General features: G+C 39.8%; 10 protein-coding genes across 11 annotated transcripts; 5 read left to right on the top strand and 5 right to left on the bottom strand.

Moving 5' to 3' along the window:
* Positions 1-1,997: 1,997 nt before the first annotated feature.
* On the bottom strand, positions 1,998-25,464 carry LOC131795222 (glucose-6-phosphate exchanger SLC37A2-like). Of its 2 annotated transcripts, none has more exons than XM_059112786.2 (12): positions 25,240-25,464; positions 23,626-23,718; positions 22,296-22,376; positions 21,743-21,811; positions 21,156-21,281; positions 20,771-20,836; positions 20,219-20,291; positions 19,208-19,289; positions 18,482-18,572; positions 17,288-17,382; positions 3,390-3,619; positions 1,998-2,736 (listed from the first exon to the last, which is right to left on the bottom strand). In XM_059112786.2, the coding sequence occupies exons 1-12, from the start codon at positions 25,339-25,341 to the stop codon at positions 2,540-2,542; spliced, it is 1,305 nt and encodes a 434-aa protein (XP_058968769.2). In that variant the 5' UTR covers positions 25,342-25,464; the 3' UTR covers positions 1,998-2,539. The 2 variants fall into 2 exon arrangements, with proteins under 2 accessions (XP_058968769.2, XP_066030416.1); XM_066174319.1 differs by having other exon boundaries at positions 19,208-19,283.
* Positions 4,209-5,019, bottom strand: LOC131795228 (histone H2B). The gene has a single exon (XM_059112793.2). It carries the CDS (start codon positions 4,791-4,793, stop codon positions 4,419-4,421), a length of 375 nt encoding a protein of 124 aa, XP_058968776.1. The 5' UTR covers positions 4,794-5,019; the 3' UTR covers positions 4,209-4,418.
* On the top strand, positions 4,997-5,923 carry LOC131795224 (histone H2A-like). The gene has a single exon (XM_059112789.2). It carries the CDS (start codon positions 5,125-5,127, stop codon positions 5,503-5,505), a length of 381 nt encoding a protein of 126 aa, XP_058968772.1. The 5' UTR covers positions 4,997-5,124; the 3' UTR covers positions 5,506-5,923.
* LOC131795231 (histone H4) lies at positions 6,688-7,631 on the bottom strand. Its single transcript, XM_059112795.2, has one exon. It carries the CDS (start codon positions 7,285-7,287, stop codon positions 6,976-6,978), a length of 312 nt encoding a protein of 103 aa, XP_058968778.1. The 5' UTR covers positions 7,288-7,631; the 3' UTR covers positions 6,688-6,975.
* Positions 7,788-8,424, top strand: LOC136284369 (histone H3). The gene has a single exon (XM_066174622.1). The coding sequence runs from the start codon at positions 7,811-7,813 to the stop codon at positions 8,219-8,221; it is 411 nt and encodes a 136-aa protein (XP_066030719.1). The 5' UTR covers positions 7,788-7,810; the 3' UTR covers positions 8,222-8,424.
* On the bottom strand, positions 10,813-11,273 carry LOC131795225 (histone H2A-like). Its single transcript, XM_059112790.2, has one exon. It carries the CDS (start codon positions 11,262-11,264, stop codon positions 10,884-10,886), a length of 381 nt encoding a protein of 126 aa, XP_058968773.1. The 5' UTR covers positions 11,265-11,273; the 3' UTR covers positions 10,813-10,883.
* LOC131795227 (histone H2B) lies at positions 11,411-12,109 on the top strand. The gene has a single exon (XM_059112792.2). The coding sequence runs from the start codon at positions 11,600-11,602 to the stop codon at positions 11,972-11,974; it is 375 nt and encodes a 124-aa protein (XP_058968775.1). The 5' UTR covers positions 11,411-11,599; the 3' UTR covers positions 11,975-12,109.
* LOC131795229 (histone H4) lies at positions 13,509-13,941 on the top strand. Its single transcript, XM_059112794.2, has one exon. It carries the CDS (start codon positions 13,547-13,549, stop codon positions 13,856-13,858), a length of 312 nt encoding a protein of 103 aa, XP_058968777.1. The 5' UTR covers positions 13,509-13,546; the 3' UTR covers positions 13,859-13,941.
* On the bottom strand, positions 14,189-15,465 carry LOC131795223 (histone H2A-like). Its single transcript, XM_059112788.2, has one exon. It carries the CDS (start codon positions 15,406-15,408, stop codon positions 15,028-15,030), a length of 381 nt encoding a protein of 126 aa, XP_058968771.1. The 5' UTR covers positions 15,409-15,465; the 3' UTR covers positions 14,189-15,027.
* LOC131795226 (histone H2B) lies at positions 15,672-16,249 on the top strand. The gene has a single exon (XM_059112791.2). It carries the CDS (start codon positions 15,740-15,742, stop codon positions 16,112-16,114), a length of 375 nt encoding a protein of 124 aa, XP_058968774.1. The 5' UTR covers positions 15,672-15,739; the 3' UTR covers positions 16,115-16,249.
* Positions 25,465-25,506: the final 42 nt, after the last annotated feature.

Below are 25,506 nucleotides of genomic sequence, written 5' to 3'. Positions count from 1 at the left end.
AATATCTTTTATTAAATTTCAGTACATAGATCAATTATTGGATAGATATTGTGCTTGGGGTAAATAATGTTGTAACTTATTCGTTATAACGGGTGAGGTTATCAATAAATTATTTTATTGTTTCAGTGATCTGTTTACTTTAAATTGAAGAAACATGTGGACACTTTGATTTGATTTGATTCTTGTGTATGGACCAATCACATACTACAATTTTCAGTTGAGTGAGGTATGATGAAACTGTAGTAATTTGATGTTAAAATCATGCTGTTGTCATGTGTAACTGACTCTATTACCTATGACATGTTAACTTCTTTTCACAGGCCTTCATGTTTGACAGTTGGTGACACATGGCTTGTGAGATTTGGTTACCATTGGAAATGATGAAGATTGGGTATAACAACATTCTAACTTTATGATCAAAACCCTGTCAACAAAATTTTTTCTTAGCCTCACTCAACTGATAATCGTGGTCAAAGTCCAAAACATACAAGAGAACATAAAAACCACAAAGGTATTACCACTACTGTTTGCAGTTTAGTTTTCTAACCCAATTAGCTTCCTCTTTGAAACACACAAAAAAATTCCGAATACACCTCTGATGTCCATGGTTCTCTGAGCTCTGTAGTAAACTGTTTAAAACTGAGTTTTCACTTTTTATAGCTTTCTTGTTTCTTAATCACAAAAACTTTCTAAAGATCCTCCGATTTCCATGGTTTTCTGAGCTTTATGGGTAACTGTTGCAGTTCTTTCCATGAACAAGGCTGAAACATTTGTTAAAAAAAAAACAAACAAACAAAACAAAAAACAAAAAAGAACAAAAAACTTAAAGAGAAGTTCACAGACAATGTTGACACAAAGAGAAACAAGGATGACTGAGGATGGTGAAGATTGGTAGGGATTGAAAACGACAAGCTTGCCAAAACCGGCTTCATAGGTAATTTCATTCACGTTACGGTATGGAAAACACTCCTGAACTTTGATGCGTTATGTAATTGCTTAAAGCAAGTCTCCTCATTCTCCACTCAATTCACTAATCAGATGCAAAACTTTGCTAATTCGGGTCTAGTCTTTTTACCTCCCTAAGGTCAGGTCACGTGCGTGTATTTAAGCCAATCGTAACCACCACACTTTTCCCCGCCCTTAGCTAACATCACAGATGCGTCTCCACATGTGGGGTTTACGGAAAATTCACAGTAATTGCTCACCCGTGCTTTGAAGCTATATCTGAACGTAAACCATGGGAAAGTTGCAAAAAAAGGCAACGAAAAAGTCGTAAAAATGAACATGTAACAAGCTGAACAAACCAGCTCTGTGAATTAGCGTAAAACGTGCGTTTTCAAGGGGATTTTCAGTTGTTTACAAAGTACTCAGGAATTCAGCAATTTTCAATGAGTGCCGTAAGTAATCCAAGATTGCATTGGTTTTACCTTATTACGTGGTTGATCCTGAAAACTCGCGTCACTCTCTCAACCAACCAGATGCAAAACGAACACCAATCATGACTTGGTTGCCAGCGTTTTGCTGCGCTTTTCTCAGGCAATCCGTGGTCGTTTTTACTTTGAATACCCATTGACCCTTTAGGTGTTTTCCTTTCTCCTGACAGGCTGTAGTGGTTACTTTAGTTTTGGTATTACGACACTTAATCGCAAAGCGCTCTGACATGTTTCTCCGTAACAAGTAAAAGGGGCTCATTGGTAATCGACCAATGCAAAAATGGAAACTAGTGTTGTGCAGTTGAACGTGATATTTTTTTCTTCGCCCAGTTCCTCAAACCTTCACTTCCTACAAAAGAATGTGGCATTCAGACGAAAGGCTAGGGAAAGAATGAAAATGGAGAGCGAGACTGGAGCTAGCTATTTTTTCGCTCGCGAACCTCGTCTCGATGGGAGTCGCGAATCCCGCGTGAGAATGTGGGTGCCTTACAAGGATAAATCACCTGATAGTTTTTCAATATAGCAGTTTTCAGATGCGACGACTGATTGCACATGAAATTAAAATCTTCTCTGCACTGGCATTACATCCAGTGACGATATTAATATTTTTATTCACCCCCAACACATGTTCTACTTTCTTAAACTAACGATCAATATTTCCCCCACAAAGAAAATAAGAATGTTGTAACAGATTGTAAAAAGAATACAAAGTAGCCGCAACGGCGCGGCGGGTATTTGAGTCATTAGGGGATGCGTTAGTGTAACCAAACGCTTAATCTTGCATGTAAAATTTTGTGCGGTAAACAAAAAATTTCTTATAAACATTTCTTATATATTTTCTAAAAGTTCCCGTAATCTTCGTTTCAGGCCTCTCACGGCTCACAGATGTTCACAAATACGATCAATCTCGAGCCCAGGGTAATTTTGACTCCTCGCCTGCGGTGTTTGGCGACCATACAAACTGACAAGGAGCCAAAATAACCTTGGGCTCGAGATTGAAATACGATCAAAAAACAACGATCTGGGAACGAAACTAGTGTTTTCACTAATTGCCGCACTCTCTCCGTGACTGTTCCGCACGTCTACTTTGCTATACACAGGGTCCTTCAGGCTGTTTCTGCCGTTATAGTTCCCATAAATTGCGCCCGTTTCATCGACTGTTCCATCCTGTGGGCCTTCACCATTATAAGAAAGCTAAGAAGGGACGTGGCCACCATCAAGTAAAAGGGTCCTGTCCAGCCGTACCTGTCAGCGATCCAACCCACAACGGGCCCTTCAATTATAGGGCCAACACCACCAAACCCTGAAAAGGAAAGGGGATATTAAACGTTAGAGCGCTTATCACCTGTGTGTTGGACAAAAAAGGTAAAGTAATGCAAAGGCATTACAAGAGGGCAAACTATTGTTTGTAAATTCCCGCCTCAAAGGCATTCTCTACACCCAGTATCTTCGCGGGTTTTGCTGTTCCCGTTGTCGTCTGTGTCCTTATTTCTTAGAGCCGCTTCTGTCGGAGTCGGGAAACCGCTTGTGGTCAAGTTGCGGTTGGTTGATTTTTCCGTCAGATTGGTGCAGATGGCGGCGCGAGTTTCCTTAATCGAGCACAGCGCGTATTGATAGAAACTCAGCCCCAACTGGAAATTTCTCAGACGAGCAATTATACACTACAATCTCCTTTCTCTAGATTTCGCCTAGCGTCCAAAACAGGCCTTTTTTTTCCTCTGCGTTTTTCACGCAAGCAGAGTGAAATGCGGCGCGAACACGAGGGACGAGCGCAATGAGAGGGGCGCCCCTCGTGTAACCCTTGCGTTCACCTCCACGCGCCTGAAAGACTCCTATCCAGTAAATAAATTTTTTTCCGGGCTTGAGTACACCCAACCCTCTAAATAAACAGGTTTGGGAGAGGGAATGGGTTTATCCAAGCAACTAGATCTTGACAGCGACCCGATTCCTACCTACCATTGACAAGGCCAGTTGCAGCTGCTTGTGCATTATCACGCTCACCAATCTCTGCAGGAATTGAACCACTCAAATACGGATCAACGCCACAATTGCAGGCTCCGGCCAGGAACATGAATAACGCGTTCACCATGAGGCCCCAGTCTCCCGTGTATTGGAAAAGAGCCATGAAAACTGTGCTTCCCAACAGAGCCAGAGTCACACCATATACAGCTCTACCCTGAAGTAACCTGAAACAGAGTCAATGATATTAATCTCTTTGAAACAAAAAAAGGGAGCCGACGGAAAAAAGATTCATTTTTTCTTTTTTTTCAGACGGGGGCCGGGGAGGCAAGGGGAGAAGGGGGGGGAAAGACAGGGAGAGGCGAGGGCCGGAGGTAGGAGGAGGTAAGAGGATGAGACCAGTGGGGAGGGCAAGGGAGATGAATGCAAGTAGTGCGTCAACGAAAAAGATTAGCTCTTGTTCTAGACTACGAGTATAGTCCTTGTCGTCGAAGCCTGTCGCGCGACTTCAAAAGAAAAGTCAGCAAAAAAACAAAATTGATGTTAACGCGCCGCGCGGAATTTCAGAGAGCGCACGAAAAGTGCCTCACTTTTTATTCGCTACTTTTTTTTTTCTTTTTGCTCGTCCGACGGACCTCGCAGAAAAAATAAAGATTACCCGTGGTCCACGTTTGTCCTATAAGCTACATTGCGGTATGCACACAGGGCTAGTGATCCTAAGGTTAGAAATGTACTAATCAATTTGACTTGGCGTTGCAAATTCCGACTACCGTAACCGGTTTAAAATTTTATTCGTTCAAAGTCTCAGTCCTTCACACTGAAACAGTGATACAAGAATGAAAAAATGGGAAATAGAGAAGGAATGATAAATGTATTGTTGTTTCACGACTTTTATAACTTTTAATGGCGAAAAGAAAAATGCTTGTTTAGATACGGATGGTACGTTCGTTCGTTGGTCAGACTTTCATAACATTTGGTGGCTCCTAAAGGAGCCGTTTGTTTTGGCGGGAAACCCACAGAGTGAGTTTACTTGCTGCTAGTGTACTTGGTCACAGCCTTTGTTCCTTCACTGACGGCGTGTTTCGCTAGTTCGCCTGGCAGAAGCAACCTGATGGCTGTCTGGATCTCACGAGAGCTGATGGTCGATTTCTTGTTGTAGTGGGCAAGGCGGGAAGCTTCGGTAGCGATGCGCTCGAAGATGTCGTTGACGAACGAGTTCATGATGCCCATGGCTTTGCTGGAGATACCAGTGTCAGGGTGAACTTGCTTCAACACTTTGTAGATGTAGATAGCATAGCTTTCCCTTCTCTTTCCTCTCCTCTTCTTCTTTCCATCAGCAGCAATTGCCTTCGCCTTTCCGGCTTTCTTCTCGCCTTTCTTTCCTGCAACTTTGGGAGCCATAGTATCTGAAGAACAGTTGTAACTTCAATACCGGGCAACTTGATGCTTCTTCAATTTATAGTGAATAGACGGAAGGATCAATTATCATACGGATCGAAATCCTCGATTGCTGATTGGGTATCAACCCAAAATGACCGCAGAGGTCAAACTTCTTTGTATTTCATTTCTTTTGTAAACAAACCAGAGACAACGGTTATTGAAATTCAATCGGTCAACAAAGATGTGATTGGCGCTTTTCGATCCTTCGTGCATAAATAACTAACCATAAATATTGAAGTTCATTCATTCTCTTACATTCTCGCATCGAGTGAACCTTTCGAAATATTCAAACATGTCTGGTCGCGGAAAAGGTAAAGCTAAGGGCACCAAGTCTAAAAGCCGCTCATCCCGAGCAGGGCTTCAATTCCCAGTTGGTCGAATCCACCGTCTTCTCCGCAAAGGAAATTACGCTGAGCGTGTTGGCGCTGGTGCACCAGTGTACTTGGCTGCTGTGCTCGAGTACCTGAGCGCTGAGATCCTCGAGTTGGCGGGCAACGCTGCTCGTGACAACAAGAAAACAAGAATCATCCCCCGTCACCTTCAGCTAGCTGTCCGTAATGACGAGGAGTTGAACAAACTGCTGGCTGGCGTCACCATTGCACAGGGAGGTGTTCTTCCCAACATCCAGGCTGTTCTTCTACCCAAGAAGACCGAGAAGAAACCGAAAGCCTAAACAAGCTTTCACTGCTTAAAAAAAACGGCTCCTTTAGGAGCCACCACATACGATAAAAGTCTCGATCAACCGCTTGTTATTCCTTAAAAATTCGTCAAACTTGCTTTAATTAAAAAAAATACAAATAAAATTGCCATAAGAGATACCACTTCCCCAGTTAAATAAATGTATCTTATTCAGTCACTACAGGAAGTTTGGTCGCTACTTGTGGCAGTCGGAAAATTATGGTCAATTTTATGATTTCAAATTCGATCTGAACATTAGGTGCTCCTGTTCCACAAGGAATTGGCGGTCATACGCTCATTTAGACGGACAATGGTTCGCCGCCAAAATCCATGTGCTTTCAAATGAAATTGATTCATTGTCAACGAAGTGTTTCGGTGATTTTCAATTCTTTCGCCAAGATATTTTTCCCATAAAAAAAACACCAACAATGCGCTATTCGGTTTTTCACCTGATCGATAAGAACGTTACAGAAATACCGCCAAAATTGACTCACACATCACTGATGTAAGAACTGATGTAAGATTCAAGCGTGGAAGATTATCTACACTGCGCCAAAAAGTAACTAATACATATTGCCCAAACTTTCCTCGTTTAATTTCCAATTCCAAGACTATAATGGGAGTTTATCTGAACCGAAAGCCAGCAAAAGATCGTAGTCCATTAGCGCGCGCAAATTTTTGCGCTCCGAAGAACACGTTACCTACATTGTGCCAAACAGTAACGAATACTAATGTGTGACTAATCAATACTCGATCATCCAAAGCTTAAAAAACAATATCTAAAAATATCTTGAGCTTGGTTATAGGATCTTAAGAGGGAACTAGGCATTAAGAACCATTATAACTCACAAATAGCGTGCACTATTCGCTTCCAATGGCTTTCTATAATTTGCAAAACGAAACGAAATGAAAATCTTTAATCTGCGAAATGAAAATCTGTAATTTTCGAAAGAGAAATATGTAAATTACAAACAAAAATCTGTAATTTGCAAAATAGAAATCTTATTTCGCAAATTACAGATTTTCATATCATTTCGTTCCGTTTACAGTTAGCCTTGAAATGGAACGTTAGAAAAATTGCGACATAATGCCCAAATGCGTGTTTGTGACCGCAAGGTCCAGTACTAAAGGTCAATTAGTCTTACGCAGCAAGATCAAAACGGCCGCGAGCTTTCCCATAACCACTTATCCCAAACATAAAACCACTGGAGACAAGTAGGAAAGCTGTGTCTTCGCTCTTTGATTAGACACTTTGATTCTCTCTTGAAATTAAAATCCTATAAAACAATATTTCGCAACGAATTTTTGCAGAAGGATGCTGATACGCTGTGTTTAATGCGGCTCCCGTCCTAGTGGGGTAGGTCAGTACATTTTATCAATGACGAAAACCATTTTATTGATTACGACTTTTCCAAGACTTGGTGGCTCCTAAAGGAGCCGTTTGTTTGTGTATCGAAGTGTCCGTCTAACCGCCAAAGCCGTACAGAGTGCGACCTTGTCTCTTCAGAGCGTACACCACATCCATGGCTGTCACAGTCTTTCTCTTGGCGTGCTCGGTGTATGTCACAGCATCACGGATCACATTCTCGAGGAAAACTTTGAGAACACCGCGAGTCTCTTCGTAGATCAGACCAGAGATACGCTTGACACCGCCACGACGAGCAAGTCGACGGATGGCTGGCTTAGTGATACCTTGGATGTTATCCCGGAGGATCTTTCGGTGACGCTTGGCGCCTCCTTTTCCGAGACCTTTACCTCCTTTGCCGCGACCAGACATACTGATTGTTCCTCGAGTGACTGAGTTATGACTGAATGAATGACGTTTCTGTTACTTATAAGGGCAACTATGACCTCTCAGAAAACAAGACAGACGTAGCTTGGTATTGGTTGAATGCAGAACAAAGGAGCTAAAGGCCCAATTAGTAAACAATCTTACAAACCAGCATGTGAGCACTCCTACTCCTGCACGCTAACAACCTTTGCAATCAAACAAGTGTTGACATCTGTTCTATAAAAGTTCGTTTAAACTACCACTCAACCACTTCAGTTAAGCTCTCAATCGTTTAAAACAAGTTTTTATACAGCACAAAGATGTTCCAAAGCCTTCTAAACCATTCCAGGTCGATTCGGATCGAAATACAGCTACATAACTGTGATATTATTTACAGTTCTCACACTCGACCAATCAGATCTCTTATTTTAAAGCCAATCAGATACTAGCCCGCCAAGGTATAAATTGGTTTGTAAGCAATTAGCTTTATACTCAGTAAGCTTTCCTGATAATCAAATCTTGTCAAAAAATGGCTCGTACAAAACAAACTGCGCGTAAATCAACTGGTGGGAAAGCTCCACGAAAACAGCTCGCCACAAAAGCAGCCCGTAAGAGCGCCCCTGCGACCGGTGGAGTCAAGAAACCTCATCGATACAGGCCTGGTACAGTCGCTCTTCGTGAGATCCGTCGTTACCAGAAATCCACCGAGCTGTTGATCCGCAAGCTTCCCTTCCAGCGTCTTGTGCGAGAAATCGCCCAAGATTTCAAGACCGATCTACGTTTCCAGAGCTCGGCTGTGATGGCTCTTCAAGAAGCTAGCGAGGCTTACCTTGTCGGTCTGTTTGAAGACACCAACTTGTGTGCCATCCACGCCAAACGTGTCACCATAATGCCCAAGGACATTCAGCTGGCCCGCCGAATCCGCGGAGAACGAGCATAAGTGGACTGCATCAACATTCAAACAAACGGCTCCTTTAGGAGCCACCACATGAATTAAAGCAATGATCAATGATTCCCTATAATACAATTGGGGTTTCAACTCCTAAGAATTGTCTCGCATCGACCTTCATGTCTTCCCTTGATAGGTTTTTTCTATCCTAGAATTACAGAGAAGGCTTCGGTCAAAGACTTAACGTGTTGATATAAAAAAATCGGTTCGAGAACGACACACTCTGTCAATGGTTACACATTCTCGTGTATATCATTTCAAAAGGAAGATTTTTATGATCGCTGTCACCATTAAATTTTTTGTGGGTGTGCAGTTTCAGCGAAATGATCATATACGTATCTTCGCATAAAAGATTTTTAACAGTCTGACCCTTAATGAATATTCTTTGGCGTATTATCCGAGATTGAAAAACAAACTCATACACACGAAAAACGAAAGTTCACTGTAGTTGCAGAGATAGCCAACCGTCGAAAGAGATAACATGGAAGCAAATTTTAAATGATTTATCCTAGATAGATGGTCCTAGTCTCCTTCGCAACCATTGTTTGGTCTCGTCACGCAGGAGACTTAAATGCTTCAATTTCTGCCAAAGTGCTCTAATAATTGAAACAGTAAAGAGGTCTTTACTGCTTACTAACGTTACAATTAGAAGTAACATGTAATTAGCAGCGGCATAGGATAATCAAATTAGTTCAGCCAGCAGTGATGTGTGAAATTAGGTATTGGCTAGGCGTTTAAGCGCGTAGGAACTTAGCAGCATGATTGTCAAGTAAAGCCATATTTAATAGGAAATTATTAGTGCCTACGGATCGTTGTAGAACGTGAGTGAATCTTGAATCCCACATGGAACTACGCATCTGGGTGTGGATTTACTCAGCTAATAAATGTAACATTTTTGTAACCCTAAGATTAGATTGTAATAGAGTAGATAGATCCCAGAACGGAACGTGTGATATTGAATTGTCGTCTATAAAGCCTGAATCAAGAGAAAGTATACAGTCCAAGATTACTGAACCAGCGTGTGCGGAATTCTTAGCAACGCAAGTGAGAAATTCTGCGAAACTAAACAAGTTTGTCAAGAAAGGGGCAGTAATTTGAGGCAAGCTGTTTAAGTGGAGCCTTCCCACCAGGTATCACTAAGCCAGCCATCCGTCGACTCGCTCGTCGTGGCGGTGTCAAGCGTATCTCTGGTCTAATCTACGAAGAGACTCGCGGTGTTCTCAAAGTTTTCCTCGAGAATGTGATCCGTGATGCTGTGACATACACCGAGCACGCCAAGAGAAAGACTGTGACAGCCATGGATGTGGTGTACGCTCTGAAGAGACAGGGTCGCACTCTGTACGGCTTTGGCGGTTAGAAGGACACTTCGATACACAAACAAACGGCTCCTTTGGGAGCCACCAAATCTTATAAAAGTCGTGACCAATAAAATGATTGAAATAATCGATTAGAAAGATTGGAATCATATTTTTTCTTGCTACGTGAGGCGCGCACCCGAATGGCCACATTGAATTTCATTTTAGAGTACATTTTCTTGTCTGTTGAATTTGTTGAGTGTTAGAATTGATATAAACGGTCTGAGTTTTGTAATATTGTGGCTAATACAGCGAGCGAGAAAATTGCTTTCCTCAGTGTCTGGTTAGATTATTCAGTTTTGAAGTTCGAAAATTTGTAAAACATGAAGTGGCCGTCTTTCGTTTTCTTGCGTAGTCATGAATCATAAATTTTCTCCATATGTTGCAGCATGCTCTCTTTTATAGTTAATCACAATGCACATAGGCGCAAAAAAAGAGAACACTTCTATGGAGCATTGCCGGGTTTTTGGAAGCTTTGAACCATGCATTTTGTGGCCGCTATACTTACTGAGACGACCACGGGTGCAGCAGCGAATAACAAGAAAAATTTTTATATACCCTCCAGGCGTGACAAATTTTGTGCAATGTCTCTGATGTTCTTCCATCGAGTGGTCCAACGAAAAGAGAGAAACCTTTTCACTTTGTATCGCATTTGCAAGCGCAAAATATTCTAGACAGCTTTGCGTCATCGAGATCAGTCAAATATAAATATTCGTTGCTTTCTATACTTTGCGCAGTGTAGGTGATGAAAGAAAATGCGAGAAAATTTTGGCGCAATTCCTGTAACGGTCTAGGGACAATGCAGAAGAACCGGCTTACGTCGCGGATTTCTGCACATAAATCACATGTCAGAGCTGGTGTAATTTTAACTGAAAATTTGGGGTATTGTCACGGCGAAAGAATTGTGAACCACTAATAAAAAAAAAAATTCATAGACCACGAATCGACGTGAGTTGAAACGCAAGGATCTTGGCGGTTAACCAATTGGAGTCCAAAATCACTACAAAGAAAGACCGCCAAGTTATTTAAAATCGGGAGCACATGATTCCATAATAACCTTAACGAATTTTAGTGCGTGAAAAAGGTCTTGACCAAACTTTAACTTCTGCACCAAGCAACCACTCTTTCATGTAATTAATAAAGAAGATATTTTTGAACTGGAAAAGTGAGACAACTTCTGTTCAGGTTATCCTTTGTATGTTTGACGGATATGGAAGGAATAAAAGAACCGTTGATAAAGACTTTCATTGTATTTGGTGGCTCCTAAAGGAGCCGTTTTGTGTAAGTGAAAACATTGTCTAGGCTTTTGGCTTCTTCTCAGTCTTCTTGGGTAGAAGAACAGCCTGGATGTTGGGAAGAACACCTCCCTGCGCAATGGTGACGCCAGCCAGCAGTTTGTTCAACTCCTCGTCATTACGGACAGCTAGCTGAAGGTGACGGGGGATGATTCTTGTTTTCTTGTTGTCACGAGCAGCGTTGCCCGCCAACTCGAGGATCTCTGCGCTCAAGTACTCGAGCACAGCAGCCAAGTACACTGGTGCACCAGCGCCGACACGCTCAGCGTAATTTCCTTTGCGGAGAAGACGGTGGATTCGACCAACTGGGAATTGAAGCCCTGCTCGGGATGAGCGACTTTTGGACTTGGTGCCCTTTGCTTTACCTTTTCCGCGACCAGACATGTTTGAATATTTCGAAAGATTCACTCGATGCGAGAATGTAGGAAAAAGAATGGATGAACGTCAGTATTTATGGTCAGTTATTTATGCACGAAGGATCGAAAAGCGCCAATCATATCTTTGTTGACCGATTGAATTTCAATAACCGTTGTCTCTGGTTTGTTTACAAAAGAAATGAAATACAAAGAAGTTTGACCTTTGCGGTCATTTTGGGTTGATACCCAATCAGCAATCGAGAATTTCGATCCGTATGATAATTGATCCTTCCGTCTATTCACTATAAATTGAAGAAGCATCAAGTTGCCCGGTATTGAAGTCACAACTGTTCTTCAGATATTATGGCTCCCAAAGTTGCAGGAAAGAAAGGCGAGAAGAAAGCCGGAAAGGCAAAGGCAATTGCTGCTGACGGAAAGAAGAAGAGGAGAGGAAAGAGAAGGGAAAGCTATGCTATCTACATCTACAAAGTGTTGAAGCAAGTTCACCCTGACACTGGTATCTCCAGCAAAGCCATGGGCATCATGAACTCGTTCGTCAACGACATCTTCGAGCGCATTGCTACCGAAGCTTCTCGTCTGGCCCACTACAACAAGAAATCGACTATCAGCTCCCGTGAGATCCAGACAGCCATCAGGTTGCTTCTGCCCGGCGAACTGGCGAAACACGCCGTCAGTGAAGGAACAAAGGCTGTGACCAAGTACACTAGCAGCAAGTAAACTCACTTTGTGGGTTTCCCGCCAAAACAAACGGCTCCTTTAGGAGCCACCAAATGTTATGAAAGTCTGACCAACGTACGAACGTTAAAAGTTTTAAAAGTCGTAAAACAACAATGCATTTTATCATTCCTTCTATATTTCCTATTTTTCATTCTTGTATCACTGTTTCGGTGTGAACGAATGAAATATAAAACAGATTTGAGAAGTCGGAACCTGCAACATCAATGATTAGTAAATTACTAATGTTAGGATCACTAGCCCTGTGTGCAGACCATAATTTAGCTTACAGGACAAACATTGACAACGAGCATTCTTTCTTTTTAGGTGAAGCCCGTGGTGCGATTAAAAAAAACAGCGAATAAAAAGTGAGGCGCCTTTTGTCGTGCGCCACACTTCCGAAATTCCGCGCGGCGCGCCAACGTCAATTTTGTTTTTTACTGTTATCTTCTTGCATAACTTAATCGCGGGGAGATAAAGGTTTTTTTTCCTACAATTTCAATATGATTAATTTCAGACTTTTTTAATCCTAAGATTGATACGGTCATCTATGAGGAGTTCAGCGAGAATCGCTCGTGCCTGAGCTGAAAAGAACGAGTGGCTCACGCTTTTTGGCGCGTAGAAAGGTAACATCGGGTTAGGTTCTGAATCGTCCCTTGTCGCTGATAGCGGGAAGGATGCTGATACACAATATAAATTAATTAATTTCACTGATGCTAACCTTAAAACTGCTAAGCTATCAGTTCATGGAAGGGAGGCGAAAAAGCGGGCGTGCAGAAAGCGGCGGGAATGAGGCGAAGGAAAACCGCAGCCCTGATAACCGCCTTTTTTGCTGGCACAGTCTTGGTCCTTTAACAACTGACATGACATAACATTTTGCAAACTGATAATATTTCATACTCTTTTTGAAAGCAGTCTGCTGTACGTTTAGTAAGATTCCAAACCTTGCAGTTATCCACCGATCTATTTTCTAAACAATTTTGTCAAGAAAGGGGCAGTAGTTTGAGGCAAGCTGCTTACGTGGAGCTTTCCTACCAGTAGATTTACACGCAGTTTGCTTTGGGCGGGCCATTCTTTGAAAACGTTTCGTGATAACAAATATGTAAAACGAAATCTATTTATACTTTGACGGGCTTGTGTCTGATTAACTATAAAATGAGTGATCTGATTGGCCAAGTGTGGAAACTCTATATAACATCAAGTTATGTAGTTGTATTTCGATCCGAATCGACCTGAAATGGTTTATCAGGCTTTGGAACATCTCTGAGCAGTGTAAAAACTTGCTTTAAAGGAGAGAATGCTTAACGAAATTGGTTTGTGATAGTTCAAACGAACTGTCATCAACTAAATGTAAACACTTGTTTGATTTGGTAGCGCGCAGGCTAACAAATAGCTGTGTTTACATGATAATTTGAATAATATGTTTTGAAATAATTTGGCCTTTAGCCCTTTGTTCTGCATTCAACCAATCCCAAGCCACGCCTGTCTTGTTTTCTGAGAGGTCATTGTTGACCCTATAAAGTACAGAAACGCAAGTAATTCGGGCACAACTCAGTCACTCGAGTATTAATCAACATGTCAGGTCGCGGTAAAGGAGGTAAAGGACTCGGAAAAGGGGGCGCCAAGCGTCACCGAAAGATCCTTCGGGATAACATCCAAGGTATCACTAAGCCAGCCATCCGTCGACTCGCTCGTCGTGGAGGTGTCAAGCGTATCTCTGGTTTGATCTACGAAGAGACTCGCGGTGTTCTCAAAGTTTTCCTCGAGAATGTGATCCGTGATGCTGTGACGTACACCGAGCACGCCAAGAGAAAGACTGTGACAGCCATGGATGTGGTGTACGCTCTGAAGAGACAAGGTCGCACCCTGTACGGTTTTGGCGGTTAGACGGACACTTCACACAACAAACGGCTCCTTTAGGAGCCACCAAGTCTTAAAAAAGTCGTGACCAATAAAGTTGTTGAAACAATCGATTAGAAATAGGCTGGTTTTATATTATTTCTTGCTACGTGAAGCGCGCGCCCGAATAGCCACTTCAGAGTACATTTTCTCGGGGTTTTGTAGAATATGAAGTGGCCGCCTTTCATCTTCCTGCGTGACCATGGAACATAATTGTCTTTATATGTTGAAGCATGTGAACTAGTAAAGTGAATCACAATGCACAGAAACGCAATAAAGAGAACACTACTACGGAGCGTTGCCGGGTTTTTGAAAGCATTGAACTGTGACATTTTGTGGCCGCTATACTTACTGAGACGACCACAGATGCAGTATCGAATAACAAGAAAATTTCAATATACCCTCCACGCGTGACAAATTTGGTGCAATGTCTGTGACGTTCTTCCATCGAGTGGTCCGAGGAAAAGAAAGTAAACTTTTCACTTTGTGTCGGATTTGCAGGTGCAAAATATTATAGACAGCTTTGCGTCATCGAGTACTGATCAGTCAAATATAAATATTTGTTGCTTTCTTTACTTGGCGCATTGTAGGTGATGAAAGAAAATCCGAGAAAATTTTGGTGCAATTCCTGTAACGGTCTAGTGACAAGGCAGAATGATCGGTTAGCGTCGCGGATTTCTGCACGTAAATCACAAGTCAGAATTGGTGCATTTTAAACAGAAAAATCGGGTAATTGTCACGGCGAAAGAATTGTCAAAAAAATTAATAGATCACGAATCGACGCAAGTTGAAAGCTCAGGGATTTTCCTGGCTAACCACTTGCAGTCCAAAATCGCGTCAACGAAAGACAGCCAAGTTATTTTAAAACGGGGGCACATGATTCCATGATATTCATAACGAATTTGAAATTGTGAAAAGGTCTTGACCACAATTTTAACTGCTACAGCGAGCAACCATTCTTTCATGTTGTAAGTAAAGAGGATGTTTTTTAACTGGGAGAGTGGAACCGCTTTTGTTCAAGTCATTTTTTTGTAGTTCTGAGATTGTAGTTCTGTTGTTTGACGGATATGAAAGGAATTAAAAACCGTTGATAAAGACTTTAGTTGTATTTGGTGGCTCCTAAAGGAGCCGTTTTGTGTAGGAAGTGGAAAACTTGTTTAGGCTTTTGGTTTCTTCTCGGTCTTCTTGGGCAGAAGAACAGCCTGAATGTTGGGAAGAACACCTCCCTGTGCAATGGTAACACCGGCAAGCAGTTTGTTCAACTCCTCGTCATTACGGACAGCCAGCTGAAGGTGACGGGGGATTATTCTTGTCTTTTTGTTGTCACGAGCAGCGTTGCCTGCCAACTCGAGGATCTCGGCGCTCAAGTACTCAAGCACAGCAGCCAAGTACACTGGTGCACCAGCGCCAACACGCTCAGCGTAATTTCCTTTGCGGAGAAGACGGTGGATTCGACCAACTGGGAATTGAAGCCCTGCTCGGGATGAGCGGCTTTTGGACTTGGTGCCCTTAGCTTTACCTTTTCCGCGACCAGACATGTTTGAAGATTTCGTAAAGTTCACTCGATGCGAGAATGCAGGACAATGAATGAACTTCAATATTTACGGTTACTTAGTTATGCACGAAGGATCGAAAAGCGCCAATCATATCTTTGTTGACCGATTGAATTTCAATAACCGTTGTCTCTGGTTTGTTTACAAAAGAAATGAAATACAAAGAAGTTTGACCTCTGCGGTCATTTTGGGTTGATACCCAATCGGCAATCGAGAATTTCGATCCGTATGATAATTGATCCATCCGTCTATTCACTATAAATTGAAGAAGCATCAGGTTGCCCGGTATTGAAGTCACAACTGTTCTTCAGATATTATGGCTCCCAAAGTTGCAGGAAAGAAAGGCGAGAAGAAAGCCGGAAAGGCAAAGGCAATTGCTGCTGATGGAAAGAAGAAGAGGAGAGGAAAGAGAAGGGAAAGCTATGCTATCTACATCTACAAAGTGTTGAAGCAAGTTCACCCTGACACTGGTATCTCCAGCAAAGCCATGGGCATCATGAACTCGTTCGTCAACGACATCTTCGAGCGCATCGCTACCGAAGCTTCCCGCCTTGCCCACTACAACAAGAAATCGACTATCAGCTCCCGTGAGATCCAGACTGCGATCAGGCTGCTTCTGCCCGGCGAACTGGCGAAACACGCCGTCAGTGAAGGAACAAAGGCTGTGACAAAGTACACTAGCAGCAAGTAAACTCGCTTCGTGGGTTTCCCGCCAAAACAAACGGCTCCTTTAGGAGCCACCAAATGTCATGAAAGTCTGACCAACGTACGAACGTATCATCCGTATCTAAATAACCATTTTTCTTTCCGCCATTAAAAGTTTTAAAAGTCGTAAAACAACAATGCATTTTATCATTCCTTCTCTATTTCCAATTTTTGCATTCTTTTATCACTGTTTCACTAGCAGCAAGTAAACTCGCTTCGTGGGTTTCCCGCCAAAACAAACGGCTCCTTTAGGAGCCACCAAATGTCATGAAAGTCTGACCAACGTACGAACGTATCATCCGTATCTAAATAACCATTTTTCTTTTCGCCATTAAAAGTTTTAAAAGTCGTAAAACAACAATGCATTTTATCATTCCTTCACTATTTCCAATTTTTGCATTCTTGTATCACTGTTTCAGTGTGAAGATTAATCTTTTAAATACGGCCGAGACTTTGAACGAATGAAACTAACAACTGATTACAGTAGTAGGAACTTGCAACATCGAGTCAAAATGATTAGTAAATTACTTACTTTAGGATCATCTGCCCTGTGTGCAGACCGCAAATTAGCTTACAGGACAAACATAGACAACGAGCATTTCTATTTCGGCGAAGTCCGTCGCGCGAGAAAAAAAACAGCGAATAAAGTGTGAGGCGCTTTTGCTGTTTTCTACTTGCATAACTTTATCTCATGGAGATAAAGTCTTTTTTCCCCCTACAACTTTAATATGTCTAATTTCAGACTTTTAATCCTGAAATTAATACGGTCTTCTAAGAGGTGTTTAGCGAGAAACGCGCGTGTCTGAGCTGAAAAGAACAAGTGGCTAACGCTTTTTTTGCGTAGAAAGGTTACATCGAGTTAGATTCTGAATCGTCCCTTGTCGCTGATCGCGGGAAGGATGCTGATACACTATACATTTTGAAAATTAATTTCGCTGATGCTAACCTTAAAACTGCTAAGCTATCATATCGTGGAAGGGAGGCGAAAAAGCGGACGTGCAGAAAAAGGCGGGAATGAGGCAAAGGAAAACCGCAGCCCTGATAACCGCCGTTTTTGCTGGCGCAGTCTTTCGCTCGTCTCTCGGTCAGCAATTGAACGCTGATGGCATAGAACTGAAATGATTCACACTCCTGCTAAAACAATTTCCAACCATTTTACCTGGTTACGACAAAGCCCAACGCGGTAGTACCCACGACTCCTCCTATTTCAAACACTGTGGACAAGTAGCCCGCCTGGACTTTGGTGTAGTTGAGCTACGAGTAAAAAGCATTTTTAAACCATTAAACTATTCACTGCTTCTAAATTATTTAACAGAGACTGTTTTTCTATCTGTTCTTAATTGTATACTCTTATAACAGAGGCATAACAGCGAGTTGGTGTTCGATTAGGAGGCTTATTAGAGAGGGGGCTTCATTGAGAGGGGGCTTCATTGAGAGGGAGCTTCATAGAGAGGGGGCTTTTTTGGGAGGGGGATTATTAGAGAGGAGCTTATTAGAAAGAGAGCTTCAAAGAGTGGGGGCTCCATAGAGAGGAAGCTCCATAGAGAGGGGCTAAATTGAGAGGGGCTTAACAGAGACAGGGACCAAACAAGAGCACGTGGGGTATATCAAGGTCACACTAGCCAAATTCTTTTGTACTCCCAGTATCGGTTTATTTCCTATTGTGTTAAAGTTGCTGGGTGAAATTAAAAGCACATCGTTGTGATCATGTCCTATTCTTTTTATTAGCCTGGGCCGTGTGGTTCAATGTTAAGACAACCCAGTATTAATGTGAAATCAGATTTTAGATCTGTTATTTAGTATAATTCTTTTGGTCCACAATTTGATGATTGGATTCTCTGAAAAGAATAGCCCAAACGGTTCTTGAACAAAGGCATAAAGAAACCAGTGAATATATTGCTCACCTAGTTTTCTCAGTACATACCGTAAGTTACGGAACTTTTTTATTTTCCGGCTCTGATTTAATATGTTCTCGCTTGGGCCATGAATTCAAGCAGAAAAAAAACTGGTCTGTAACCTACAGTACAGACCTCAAACTCGGGTGGAAGGAGGTGTAGGAACATGCCTGGAGTTATAGGAGTCATATAGGGCAAAATACTTGAAAAGTCTTGGAAATACAATGAATTAATGTTAACCCTTTAACTCCCATGAGTGATCAAAATAGAATTTCTCCTTACAATACCAATACAATATCAACCAGATAAGTAATGAGAATAAAGAAAAATAACAATTTGGGGATAATTAGTCGATCCGATATTAAATTCTCTGAACTAACATTATAAGAATATTGTAAGGTTGACAGTAAGGAGCATTACAAACTTGATCTGGTAATTAAAGGGTGAACTGCACTTACCGCTTGGTAAAGATACATCGGCAGCCACATGTACATACAATATCTGACCAACTTTACACAACAAGTAGCCCAGCTGAGTTCTGGGATCATTCTAAACACAAATCGAATTGTTAAGATGAATTGCATACAGACACAGAAGTTTTAAGGGTTTGGAGCCTAAGACCTAATAAAAGCAAACTCATGCACACTGATGATATGGGCCCATTTGCTGAAAGGGCAGCCAACACTATCCTATGGAAAAATTGCTGTCCAGGGGATAAATGATAACCAATATAAAAAATTATACACTTCTAATTGGCTGAAAACTAGTGCATTCTCTGGTAACATGAATTTAAAGTTGTAAAATGAGTGCAAAGTTGTAACTCAAGTGGTGCATGCACCCTTTCAAAATTTCATTTGTCTTGACTTTCTGTAAAGTTTTTTTTTACATAGTTTTACATTATTACCAAGTAATAACATAATTTCAAGTGCAATTTGATGTAATAAGCACTTGTAAATCAGTTTTCCAAAGACTACAAATTGCACTTGCCCTACAGGCTCATGCAATGTTGTTGTCTCTGAAAAATGTACTCGTGGGTATTAACACCAAATTGCACTAGAAATCATGTTATTACCTGTACTTACTGCACTATCCACCAGATAGAGATTTATCCAGTGGATAGCATTAGCCACCCTATAAACAACTAAGGCTGGTTAAGAAAAGCATAGCAAAAAAGAAGGCCTTACCTTAAACTCCACAGTTGACTATAACTCAATTGAGCTGGTGGGTTACCAGTTTCTGGAGTATTTGAAGGGGTCTCGCCTGATTCTTCAAACAAACAGAGATAGGATATTTTTATAAATTCAAATTGCTATCACTTCTCTAATGGGTCAAAGGCATACAGTGAATTTTCTAAATCAGCACCTGGGATGTCATCTAGCTGCAGATTATACAATAATCATATGTAAAGGGGAATTCATGGTCACAGGTAATCATGTCATGTGTGAACGCAGTGCATAATAATATTTCTAAGGGTAATCATGTGTTTCTTGCCGATTTGTATATTTTTACTCAAAGACATTTAGAAATAAATAATCAGTTTCACTTACTGTCGTAACCATTTTTTCAAAATTCAATGAGTAATAAGACAATTATTTAATTCAGTTTTGGTGATGTTCAAAATATTTAAGTTCTCAGTAAGGATTATCAGCCAAAGTCAAAGGCTGAGGCTAATAATCCCTACTCAACCCTGATTATTCTGGATATCACAAAAATCTAATCCAAAAATTGTTTATAAACAGGGTACTGTGGTGCTGCCTTGAAGGAGAGTACCGCAAGAAAACTTGGTTTAATCAACTGAGTTGATTAAATTTAAATGGGCCACTGTTAAGAGCTTAATGAAGGTGATGTTAAGAGCATTGGCTCTTCATCAGAGAAGAGAGCTAACAAAGAACTAATGCTCAAAGCAACAGCTGTAGAAACTCTCTATAGTGATTAACTCACATTATCAACTCAAATAATAAACATAATTATCCAGAGACAAGATATTAAGGTGATAAACAGGTTCTTTCTTCCCCCACTTCCATACATTTTCCCATGCATAGGTTTTGAAAATGAAGTTGGAGCATATCAGCTAAATTATGTTATCCTGATTAAATACCAAATCCTTTTAACTTAGCTAAATCAAATTATATAGTCACTGTGACTAGAGAGGAGAATAATTCATTTGATCTGAGCAGTTTTAGGGTATAATTCACCTGCATTAGCATCAGGAATCCCAAGTTCTGAAGGAGAATTGAGGAACAAGTAATCCAAAATACCAATGATACCCTACAAAAGTAAATTACAAGCAAAAGGTCTGTCTAGGTCATAAGATCTTATACCACTTCAACACTGATCAGCAAATGGCAGAAGATCAATGTACAAGCTATAAAAGAAGGGAAGGTTTATGACAATTTGCCAATTGTCTGAGTTCAGTTTTTCATATTTCAATGAAGGATTTTTTCAGAGAGGATCAAATCTCCAAAGAATTTTTTTTCTCTTTTAAAGAAAGTTAAGAAAAAATGCATGGTTGTTAACCATTTAACTCCTAAGAGCAACTAGAATCTAATTTCTCCTTACAATGTCACCCCTGAATCAAACATAAAGGTCATGAGAATTTACAAAATTATCACCAAATAAAAGAGGCTCTTGATTGTTAAACAAATTCTCCTTGTCAGTACCTTAAGAAACGTATGTAGAACAGTATGGAGAATATGCTTACTGATATTAGGGTGTGAAGGGGTTAAATGAATTCCTAGAAAACCTACCACAATAATAGATGGTATGAAAAAGATCATCTTCATATCTGGAGCGAACATAGACAGTAGTTGAACCTATAATAAAAATTAAAAAAAAAAAAAAACACTTTTCATTTATTGAAAAAAATAAAATGAATTGATGAAATTTACCATGAACAGAAAACTCTTCTGAACCCTTTAACTCCAAAGTGTGACCAAGAAAGAATTTCTCTTTACAATATCAATACAAAGTTAAGCAGATAAGTAGTGAGAATAAAGAAAAATGTCAATTGGAGAATTATTAGTTGATCCAATACCAAATTCTCTGAACTAATATCATAAGAATTGTATGGCAGACAGTAAGGAGAATTACTCATGAGATCTTGGGAGTGAAAGGATTCACAGCAGTACTCACCGCCATTGCTGTTCCCAGAATTCCTCCTGCAAAACTACTGGTTCCAAACAAACCAAAGATGGTCATCCTTTGCTTGTTGCTAAACCATCCAGTCAGTGATTTAACGGCGTTTGGCCAGGCTGTGGACTATGATGAACATTTATTTAAAATTGAGTTATTACAAATAACATCTTAATTGTAAGTGGAATAAGAACAATGGTAAATTGTGAGCTTAGTATTAAGAAATAGTGCAAGATGTTTTTTTGTCTTGTCTGAGCGTGGGATAAACTAGGAAAAATTCTGAGTCCTGGGAGGAATTGAACCTCGAACCTCAAACCTTAGGATTCTGTGCTCCAATTGCTCTTATTCCCCCATGAGTGAGCCAAGTGAGACAAGAGCCTGCTTATGTCAGGGATGAGCCACATAACTTGTGGATTTAGTAAAAATATTGGGATGAATTTGTATAGCACATTCTCCATATGAATATTATGCCCTAATACACTTTATGGTACTTTTTAAGGGACTTTAGCTAGACTGCATTGAGCAGTTTACAACTTTTTGATAAGGAATTTTGCAGGTGCCCCCAATTATAACTTATAAATATTAACCTGAGCTGTTCCATTCAAGAAAAGGAGAACTGAAAACATGAATACGCTGTTCCAGTAACCAAAGGAAATCTAAAAACAAATGAAAGTTAGACAACAATTATTGTCAGTAACTCATCAAAAATATCAGCATATGTGTACATGCGTGCCTTGGGTTTTGAGGATTTTGTTCATAAGAAGCCCTTTTTCTTTAGATCTGTTATCAGTAACCAAAATAAAAGGAAACAAAGTTCATGACTTTCAATAAAAATTATAATTTCAAGTCAGAATTCATTTCATTGAACATTATAGTCTGGGCAATGGTCAACCTTTTAAAATTGTAAAAGTCCTTTAGTTCACCCAGGAGTGATTAAAATGAAATTTCATATTACAACAGCTATATTCTTTTAATCAGAAAGGTGATAATAATAAATAGATACAAAATATCAACAAGTAGTAACTGTCGGTATTCTTATAGGCAACAGCAAATAAGCCAATCAGATTGCAACATAACTTCTAATTGTGATAAAAAAATACTAACTGAAAGTCAGAATAAACACATGTTATTCTGCCTCACCATTGATAGTGAAGAACATATCAAACAAACAGCCAATGCTCTCCGAGGCCCATATTTGTCACCAAATGATGATAATGTCATCTACAAATAATGAGAATACTCGTTAAAATAACTAACAATCAAAAATACATTCTGTAAACATCTTAACCCTTTAAATCATAAGAGTGATCGGCCTCTAATTTCTCCTTACAGTTATATTGCTGTGTCATTCATTAAGACCATAAGAATAAAGTAAATGATCAGCAACCTTAGAAGCTTTGATTTTTAAACAAACTCTCTTTTTCAGTACTAAAAGAAAATGGATAGAGTATGAAGAATATTGATACTGATTTAAGGGTGTAAATGCATAGGTTAACCCTTTAACTCCTAAGAGTGACTAACATCTTATTTCTCCTTACAATATCACCCCTGAATCAAACATTAAGGTCATGAGAATAAAGGAAATGATCACCAACTAAAGAATCTCTTGATTATTAAACAAATTCTCCTTGTCAGAACCCTTGGAAATGTCTTGGGATCAGTATGGAGAATATGCATACTGATGTTAGTGAGTAAAGGGTAAATAAATCTTAAGAGCAACCAGTATCTTATTTCTTCTTACAGGTCTGCTGAATCATACAAATAAGTTCATGAGAATAAAGGAAATGATTGTGAATCCTAAGAAGCTTTGATTGTTGAACAAATTCTCTTTGTGAGTACCAAAGGAAACTAATGTATAAAGCTAAGAGGAGTTAATGGAGAATATGTATACTGATGTTGAGGTGTTAAGGGTTAAGTTTGCTTGAAAGCTCTTTGTTGTTGGCTTAAAACTTGTAAATCTGTGACCAAAACAAAAAAACCAGAATTAACACCATTTCAGTGCAAGAAATTTAGTTTGAATCTGACAGTTGGTGAGTAACTAAAGACAAAACTGATACTGGTGAGATGGCAAGGCAGTCTTGCCTGAAAGACAAAGAGCCAAACTAACAATTCCAGCCACACAACTCTGTATTCTTGCCTTCGTATGACTCAGATTATTGCAGCGTGATATTAATCCCAGGAAGATGTTTTCTTGCATTGACCACTTTTTGGAAGACCCTACTAAGCTCATTGTGATTACCCTTCTCAACCCTTTGACCCATGAGAGTGACCGGAATCTAATTTCTTCTTACAATATAACCCCTCAATCAAACATTAAGGTAGCGAGAATAAAGAACATGATCAGCAACTAAAGAAGCCCTTGATTCTTAGACAAGTTCTCCACATCAGCACCTTAGGACATGTATATAGAACAGTGTGGAGAATATACCAACTTAATCTAAGGTTAATTAACAGCAGTTGAATTGAATACCTGCATAACAGCATATGGCAATAAGAAAGCTGTGTCCAAAAAACCAAGCTGTGTTCTTGATAAATTGTATACTTTAGCCATATCTGCTTTGACCTAGACATGATTGATGCACAGGAAACACAAAACAAACTTTTAGTTATTGAGTAATTACATTCAGTAAAATTCACTGAAAAAAATAGCAGTTAATGGGGCAAGCAACGCAGGAGAGGTAACAGTTTGAACTTTGAAAAGATCTCCATATTTAAAAATTATTCACCCAAGTGGAGGTGATTAGTGGTGGGTATTAATCACACGGCAAAGCAGTGAGATATTTAACCAACACTTTTCACCATTTCTGAGGTGAATAATTGTCTTAATATGTACCAAACAGATACCAAAAAATAAGTATATTTCTTTCAAAATACCAAAAAAAGGTCAGAGATTCAACTCTTGACACATGATTTTGTCTCATCATCTGCTTAGAGGACTGAATACTGCTTGATGTTTGCTTCAGAACTAGCCAATCAACAAGTACAAAAAGCATTAGTCACTTGTGTGATGTATCCTAAAACACCATACTATCCCTAAAAAAAGCCATAGTTCCCAAGGCAATCTAATGTTTCTGCCCCTGTTTTCTTTATTGAAGAACTGTATACATATTGAAGTGTGGTGTTGTCAAGAAATCTTGTCCAAACTTTTAATTATAGAATTAAGTTGTAAGATCTGCCAAATCAACATGGCTCAGGGCTCAACTTTGAAAGTTCCTCATAAATCATGAAGTGCTAGTTATTTAGAGGAGGTCCAACCCAAACTGCAGTTTTTATGCAAGCAGCAAGTTTTAAGTATTATCTAATTAAATTTCTTTAACTTTTTAACTCCCATGATCTGATTGTTAATTCTCCCCATTACCAGCTTCCCATTTCCTTGTAAATTTAGTTCTGAGAATTTTGTGTTAGATCAAGTTAACAACTTCTACCTGATAAGTTTAAATATTCTCATTACCTGTTTGCTGGATAATGTAAGGATATTATGGGGAGAAGTTTCATGTTGATCACTTCTGGGAGTTTAACAAAGAGTTAACCAAATTTCCTTTCACTCTTAGCTTTCAGCCCTCTTAACACTAATCACAAAAAAAAACTGTTCAGATAAAAGGTTTGTCTAAATTAAATATAGTTTAGAATGCATTTTAGTTAAGCTGCAGCTAAAATTTATTTAAATAACGAGCCCCAAGAATCTTTTTTTTTCTATTTTTCTTTTTGTTTTTTATTTTACTTTTGAAGTAACAAGGTCTAAGATATTTTGGAAAAAAACTAGTTGTCATGGCTACCTTTCTAAGTTGGAAATTAACGATTTGATTAAATTCATGATGTTTCCATTTCATCTCCTCCAAACTCCTCTGATAAATTAAGGCGTTACTTACTTACAACCTCGTCAAATAAATGCAAAACAGATTCAAAAGCGAAATGCTCTGCTGAATTTTAAGCCCACGACCAATATTTAATTTGCTATTTTTAACTTTCTATGACCTCGAATATCTGGATATTAGACGTCTTCTGAGGAAAACAATTTAACATGTTTTATATTAATTTATAGTTTGTAAGACTGGAAGTTCATAGAGGTTGATGCGATTCTTACCACTCCTAATGGTTTGCGAAGCAAGTAGGTTGACGCGTAACTCAGCCAGTTCAATAAAAGAGTAAAAAACTGTCGGCTTTTATACCCATCCATTGTCGCCATCGCTCATTAAACAGAATTAAGGTGATAACGAATAAGTGAAGTTACGGAAGAGAGAAAGGCCTTGATTATCGTGAAACAAATAAGATTGGGCAACTCCACCACACAATCGGTCAGGACGCCATGTTGAATTTTAACCAAGTGAGGATTGGGGCGAATGAAAACCCA

The sequence above is a fragment of the Pocillopora verrucosa genome, chromosome 11 (assembly GCF_036669915.1).
Source record: "Pocillopora verrucosa isolate sample1 chromosome 11, ASM3666991v2, whole genome shotgun sequence".
Taxonomy (NCBI): domain Eukaryota; kingdom Metazoa; phylum Cnidaria; class Anthozoa; order Scleractinia; family Pocilloporidae; genus Pocillopora; species Pocillopora verrucosa.
The sequence above is the reverse complement of the archived record's forward strand: the minus strand, read 5'-3'. Positions and strand labels throughout refer to the sequence as shown.

Excerpts from the sequence above, each read along its gene's own strand:
- LOC136284369 (XM_066174622.1), top strand. The coding sequence starts at position 7,811 with ATGGCTCGTACAAAACAAACTGCGCGTAAATCAACTGGTGGGAAAGCT.
- LOC131795222 (XM_059112786.2), bottom strand. The coding sequence starts at position 25,341 with ATGGCGACAATGGATGGGTATAAAAGCCGACAGTTTTTTACTCTTTTA. Across the intron at positions 17,383-18,481 it reads CGATGTATCTTTACCAAGCG|CTCAACTACACCAAAGTCCA; the intron begins GTAAGTGCAGTT and ends TTTTACTCGTAG. Across the intron at positions 3,620-17,287 it reads TTGGGCTTTGTCGTAACCAG|GTTACTTCAGGGTAGAGCTG; the intron begins GTAAAATGGTTG and ends ACTCTGTTTCAG.
- LOC131795226 (XM_059112791.2), top strand. The coding sequence starts at position 15,740 with ATGGCTCCCAAAGTTGCAGGAAAGAAAGGCGAGAAGAAAGCCGGAAAG.
- LOC131795227 (XM_059112792.2), top strand. The coding sequence starts at position 11,600 with ATGGCTCCCAAAGTTGCAGGAAAGAAAGGCGAGAAGAAAGCCGGAAAG.
- LOC131795223 (XM_059112788.2), bottom strand. The coding sequence starts at position 15,408 with ATGTCTGGTCGCGGAAAAGGTAAAGCTAAGGGCACCAAGTCCAAAAGC.
- LOC131795224 (XM_059112789.2), top strand. The coding sequence starts at position 5,125 with ATGTCTGGTCGCGGAAAAGGTAAAGCTAAGGGCACCAAGTCTAAAAGC.
- LOC131795229 (XM_059112794.2), top strand. The coding sequence starts at position 13,547 with ATGTCAGGTCGCGGTAAAGGAGGTAAAGGACTCGGAAAAGGGGGCGCC.
- LOC131795228 (XM_059112793.2), bottom strand. The coding sequence starts at position 4,793 with ATGGCTCCCAAAGTTGCAGGAAAGAAAGGCGAGAAGAAAGCCGGAAAG.
- LOC131795231 (XM_059112795.2), bottom strand. The coding sequence starts at position 7,287 with ATGTCTGGTCGCGGCAAAGGAGGTAAAGGTCTCGGAAAAGGAGGCGCC.
- LOC131795225 (XM_059112790.2), bottom strand. The coding sequence starts at position 11,264 with ATGTCTGGTCGCGGAAAAGGTAAAGCAAAGGGCACCAAGTCCAAAAGT.